Here is a 6820-nt window from a genome sequence, read left to right as displayed (position 1 = left end):
CATGGCTACAAATGTCCTTACTTACAATGAACATACACGCAGCCTTTGCATATCGCAAATAAACAATTTTGAACATTCTTTTGTATAATTTCTATACTTACAATATGTATAAATCAGCGTAGATAACAAAAAGCCTGTTGAAGCTAACGTCGAATTATCCAAGAAACATGAATACTTGTAATTGTAAGATTGATAATATATCCGAAAAAACAGTAGTTTTATAATATGATGATAATGGTGTAATGTAAATAGAACAAATAAAACAATACAATCGGCCGAAAAATACCTTGTGTTATAATAAAAATACATCAGTAGAATACAATAAAACCTAGAATTGCACTGGTTCGTCTTTGCCAATCGTACAATTGGTCAAATTAATAATACATTTGTATTAAAGCGCAAGATATTTTATGACCGAATATACATTTAAATAACGAATAAATGTCTTAATATAAGATTGAATATACTTCAAAACAAGATGTGTGGAAATGATTCTGTATTTAATCAATAATTAAGTATAAAATAAAGGACGGTTTAGGATAATATAAAATCAAAGGTCAAGATAAAATTGAACCTCTAGAGATCAATTTTCCTTAATGTTAAGCCTTCTTCTTGCAGAGAGGCGTTAGTGAGTCAAGGTTCGCCATTGTAAGAAAGAAATTACGCTTCTTTAAATCATAATGGGAGAACAAGAATTGCGGCAAATTATCCGATAGGAGGTACAACGTGTTGCACGATGGGTCGATGGACAAGTCATTGGGAAAGACCATTGTCGTATTATCTTGCGCTACGAGTACTAGAAAAAAAAAACAGTGATTAAACGATAATATATTTGTACTGTTGTAGTATTTTATGTTAGATACTTGTGCACGATTACTTAGAAGTTTGTTACGTAACGAACAATCGGTGCAAATAAGATAATCGAAGGATACAATTTTCTTCAGAAGAAGCTATAAGTGAAGCCAATTCTGATATGACGCGAGGACGATAATGATGGATGAAAATTTATAGCATTGGAGTGGTAATATCTTCAATTATTTTTAAGTATGAAATTCAAGGAGTGTAATATTAAATTAAAAGAAACAAATACCTGATCATTATTATTGTAAATACACTTTTAGATCAATTACCTACAATAATTTTACGTTAATATTACGTGTATACATATAAAATTACGTTAATGATGTAAAAATGCACCATAAATGAAAGTCAAAGTATAAGAAAAAGTAAATATATGTATCTTCCTAAATTTCTTAATCGTATTTAATTTACACTATCACAAATAGAGTTCGGCGTTCGTGATTATCATATATTTTACAATATTAATTGCAGTTAGAAATTACTACATATGTAATTAATGAAGATCTAGCCGAATTTTTTTTTGCTAGCTCCGTTGAGGATACAAAAGAACAGGTTTGTACAAGATGAGATAATAAGATATTTTAAAACTGAAATTAAATAGTTTCTTTCGATATAGACAATAAACTGTCTTAGTAATCTTCATTTCTTTCAATTTTAGTGAACTGCGAGTAGATAAAACATAAAACATAGAAGCAGATAAAATTATTAAAGATCCAAAGCAACAGTAAATTCTCGTTGCACAAAGGTCAATGAACTTCCATTAGTCACTACTCACCGAAGGTATCTGGATTTAACGGTGCACTCGTGTCCCAACAAGCAATTCCATTTCGGCTAACTTGTGCAAAGTAATCGATACCAGTCCGTGGATCGATCAGAGACGACGGTCCCTGTGTACGCGGGCCCTTGATACCCTCCACATGGAATGCATGATAATTACTGGACTTCTGTAGGGTAGAGTCCTTTAAAACATCCGTGGATACCGAAAATTCAGTGATACCAGACATCGCGTGGAAATATAGAATCTTGTGTCCGTCACTTTGTGGTTCCGACAAGGACATTCCGAATACGCCATCAGTCCATTGGAAATTGTAGCCACTCACATTGTAATCGCCTAGCAATAAACTTTCATGAGTTATTTAAAAGCTGAAGGATAGAATGTCAATGGGGCAAGAGTACCGATTAGTGTCTGCTGGCTGATTACTAGTCATTACTGTGTCTCCCCTTTTTAATTCCACAGATAACAAGGTATAGCAGGTTTAAATTGAAAATATTTGATTTTATAAAAAAACATTAATACTTTTAATTTAATAGTGCTACATCTTATTATATATGGAAATAAAAAGGGGCACATGTGATGTAACGTTAAATTAATCATTTATCATTTACAGCGTTATCTAACCACACTGTTCTAAAGTAACATAGAGTCCTAAAACTCTAAAAAAATAGGTACTAATTTTCCATTGCATACATGCTGCCTGTATAAACCAAAGCTGGGTAATAAATTCAGATAACACTTTCTAATAATCCATCCTTCATTTGTGATAGAGGGAGTAATGAAATGAAAGCAACAAATGTGAAAAAGACAAACAAAAAATCACAAAATAATTTTGAGAATGTGTTTTGAAATGAAACAAAGAGTTAAGGGAAAATTTTATTTTGGCATAATGTTTCTTCTTTATATATTCTACTATATTAAAACACTAAAATCTTAAATAAATAGTAAGTATAAATAATTTCATTGAGAAATCTTACCGTGGAGAGGATCGAAATAGAAGAAATTGTGTGTGATTCGCCAAGAATCATTTTTGGCCCAACTGTAGACAACTATTCCATATCCACCCAAGTCAGAAGTGTAAAGATACGCATCTTCACAATTTTTCGGATCAACGTCAACAACTAAATCGGCGAAAAATGAATTCGACGTTTGATCTGAATTTTTCAGAGTGTAAATCCTAAGTATCTATAATGAAGAAAGGAAAACGTTAATGAACGCATAAAACAAAGAAATACCTAGTTATGGTTCATTCAACATGTACGTACATCGCCGTTCGAAAGTATTAGTACACTTATTACTTTCAATAAACTTTCACTTTGAAATATAAATTACAAATACTAAATTACTTCTTTAAAAAAATCCATTGTAAATATACATACATTTAACGTATCCACTTTAACGATATGGATGTAATAATTGCTTATTTAAGTCTTCAAAATTATTAAATATTTATATACTATACTTTATTTTTATTAAAATTATATGTTATGACAAAGAATTTTTGACTGAAAATTCATACTCTTTGCTAATTCAATCTGTCGTACTATTAATAATATGAGTGAATAGGCTTAATACTTTGATGGTATACTTTAATGAAGGTACTAAATTGAATGTTATCTTAGATTAATTAATAAAATAAATTAAAAAATCAGATCATTTACGTTACCTGATCTGTATTCAAGTCGATCACAAAAATTCTTATAGGCTGCACAACAGTGGTGTTGCCTAGAATATCACTGATACCAGTATCGACACCCCAAAGTCGATTACAAGCATCAGCTCTAACACGGAAAATGCTCACGATACCACCGTCTTTGTGAATATCGTTCGTTTCCCAATTAGGGTAGGGAGTTAATTTAGGAGATGCTGTACAGAAAACATATTTAGTATAAATATGTATAAGTTTTGAGTATATTTCGTGAGATAGCTTGTGACGAGTGCCTTTTGGTTCCATATTCTACTTATCCTAAGGATTAAAAAAGGGCATAGAAGGTGTCCCAAACAAAGTGCGGAAGCTGTTAAGGGTGGATTCCCAGAGTGATTCTAAACAACTTTTTCCTTTGCAAAAATGTCCTCTGAAGCTTTTTTAACGAGTTACTGACTAAAAACATCGACTAATCAAAGAGCGCGGATAGCGAGCGCTCGGCGACCAGTGACGGTGCAATAAAAATTATTCTTACATGAACAATTAGTCTGAAAAGTAGTTATGTGTTACTACTTGTTATTATTTAAATAATTTGTAATTTATATTTGAAGAATTCTTTGAATAAATTCTGTGATTTTGATGCTTAACAAGCAAACTTTTTATAGTGAATGTAGGTGTATTTGCCAAACTGATTTATAGGTGAAATTAAAAAATCACGTTTTTTGAGTTCTGTTACTTTTGAAGTACACGTACAATATGTGAGCCTGTAAACTTTTCTTCCCGAGATATAGATAAACACTAAACACATTTTATTTATCTCTAAATTTAACGTAAATAGGTGTCACATGTGTAGAACGTATAATAGTCTATGACAAATAAAAATATTCATATGTTAGAATGAAGGGATTTCGAAACCTACTTTATAAACTTTCATTTAATAAAAATAGTTACACAATAGTCAAAATTTATCATACAGTTGCATCTCAAAACGTAGTCGAAGCTTAAAATCAATCGTGACCACATCTTAAGACAGCATTACATGTACATGCTACATTAATTTACTTATAAAAACTCCAGTAACATCTCAAACAGCGTAAACGTATAGTAAATTAAGGTAAATCAGGTTTTAATGCACCAAAAATATTAAGATCTACAATTAAGCTTACTTGAGTTGTCATTCTTTGAGAAATAATTTAAATTAGACATCACACCGTTCCTCCATCTTGGTACAGTGACAAATACTTTGTCTTTCCAAACTTGAAGGCCAAGGGGCATATTATGTTCTGGAATATAATCCCCGCTAGACATTAGGGCCTTTTGGACATCCTCGTTTGGAAGATTGAACTCCATGAAGTCCCAAGAATGAACTGTTTTAAATTCATGGCAGCTTCCCGCTGAGAGGAACGCAATCAATAAAAATGGCCACATAACTGCAAGAAGTATACTAATTAGTAACATTGCTGTTAAAAACAAAGATATTTACGGAGGTCATTTCTATACTATGTTTTCACTTATTGATAGAGGATTTTGTCTTCTTATTCTATCAGATTCAACATTAATTGAAATAACAATAATCATAGATACTGACAATAAATGAGTACGTATCAAAGTAACTCTCAAACATTTTTAGAAGACTTTTTTACATTTTTTATTTTTGGCATAGAATTTGCAAATTTGCTTAAAAATTAAATTGGTTAGAGATATACAAGATTTAATTTTTAAAATATGTAATACTTTCTCCTATGTGCGAGTATTAGCAAGCAGTTTAGTTGTTTAGTCCAAATATTTTGATTGAATATTTAGTATGCATTGTTATCTAATAAATAGGAATCGTTACAGATAATTCTATTAATAACTACTACACATGTACAGAATTATTGTATTATACCTATTTGTGATCATTAATTCTCATTTTGTTGTACTTATTTCATCATAAAAAGTTCTTTCTAGCGAGCTATAAAATAGGTATTCTATAACTTTTTATCGCGCTATCAAAGTGTTGTGCAGAAAAAAGAAACGATACAATCTAAAATTGCGTAATAGCATAGACGAGCGTAATTTAAGTATGTCATTCCTGTCTTAAAGAGCCATCAGTAGTTTTAAGAGTCTTGCAAAAGACACTCTGTTGCCCTAAGGCTGCAACTGCACTCCTTTCCTCGAGTTCAAATATAGACCGAAAAAGGATCAGTACTGCTTCAAAATTGGCTATATTTGTCATATCTTGTGTTAAATACAAAAATAAAAATGTAGAATAAAATTTCGAGTATAATGAATAGGTATTACAATACATATATCTTTAAACTAACTGAATTTTTTAAATGTTTTACAAAAGTCACACTGTAATATTTAATTTCAGAACAGTCTATTTTAGATCACTTTGTTAGGTCATTTCTGATAACTTTGTCGCAAATGAAAAGCATATTAAAGGCTATCAACCATGATATCCTGTTCAGGCTTTAAGAATAAAGTAACAAATAACAGTGGCACTTTTAGTTGCTCTATTCTTCAATACTCATTGTCAGTAAAAAGAAGACAATGAAGAACATACAAATAACGAGCCTTGGAACTATCACTAAGTTATTACTATATTATTATCAATAAAGAAGCTTGCAAACATAAAATCGATGGCAAAGAAGATTCTAAATTCACGATATTTCATCCATTTAAAAGTAAACCAAAAGTAGGAAATGAATAAGAAAATGGATATAAGAACAAATGAAAAGTTGTTGTTGATACACTAGCACTCTACCCAAAAGCGTACTTGACATTATTTATATTATAACACGTAGTGATTACTAATATTCGAATGCTACTAATATTCTTTATCAATGATTTGGATATTGCACGTACCTTGATTTTAATTTCCGTTTTACGTATCAATTCCTATGTGTGGCACCGCAGTGGCCCAAGAGGTATCAAAGAATGATGATGGTCACTGGACCCAGGCACACAGAAGTGTCCGGTATTCGTATTCAAAGAACGAGTTGGCCTTCCGCTGAAACTGTCCAAGCCAGAGTGCCGCCACAATCCAATGTGACAGGCTATACGTATAGTTTATGTACGGTGAAATCTCCAAACGAGTCTCCGCTAGTATGATTGAATCGAAGGCCAAAAATGGAAGACCCTTCCTCCGTTTCATAATTAGACATAATATGCTGTTCTTCGAAGATATTTGAAAGTACATAGATACTTATATTTCTTAACAGTTAAGCAAATCTGACAGTGCGTTATTATGCAAAGCTGCGATAAAATAGTTTTAAACAATATCACAACCTTGAATATGTATATTATATAAAAATATAATTTTTTAGAGACTTTTGTCACAATAATCACTTAACGATAATACTATATTAAAATAAAAATAAAAATATAAATATGTAAGTAAATAAATATAGGAGAAACTTATTTAAATATAAAATTTTGAAAGTTCAGGATCAACTTCTGTAATATCTAATTTCTGTATGAAAAAAACGACTGTAATAATGTAGCTTATTGAAACGATAACGAATTTGTTTAGCAGATTGATTTACATTTCAGTT

General features: G+C 30.9%; 1 protein-coding gene across 1 annotated transcript; it reads right to left on the bottom strand.

Annotated features, from left to right (window-relative positions):
* Positions 1–479: 479 nt before the first annotated feature.
* Y-f (yellow-f) lies at positions 480–6270 on the bottom strand. The gene is made up of 6 exons (XM_076379133.1): positions 6132–6270; positions 4448–4711; positions 3303–3502; positions 2614–2821; positions 1637–1972; positions 480–796 (listed from the first exon to the last, which is right to left on the bottom strand). Exons 2-6 carry the CDS (start codon positions 4707–4709, stop codon positions 600–602), a joined length of 1203 nt encoding a protein of 400 aa, XP_076235248.1. The 5' UTR covers positions 4710–4711; positions 6132–6270; the 3' UTR covers positions 480–599.
* Between the last annotated feature and the right edge of the window lie 550 nt (positions 6271–6820).

This window comes from Calliopsis andreniformis, chromosome 1 (genome assembly GCF_051401765.1).
Source record: "Calliopsis andreniformis isolate RMS-2024a chromosome 1, iyCalAndr_principal, whole genome shotgun sequence".
Classification (NCBI taxonomy): Eukaryota; Metazoa; Arthropoda; class Insecta; order Hymenoptera; family Andrenidae; genus Calliopsis; species Calliopsis andreniformis.
This window is presented reverse-complemented; position numbering and strand designations above follow the sequence as displayed.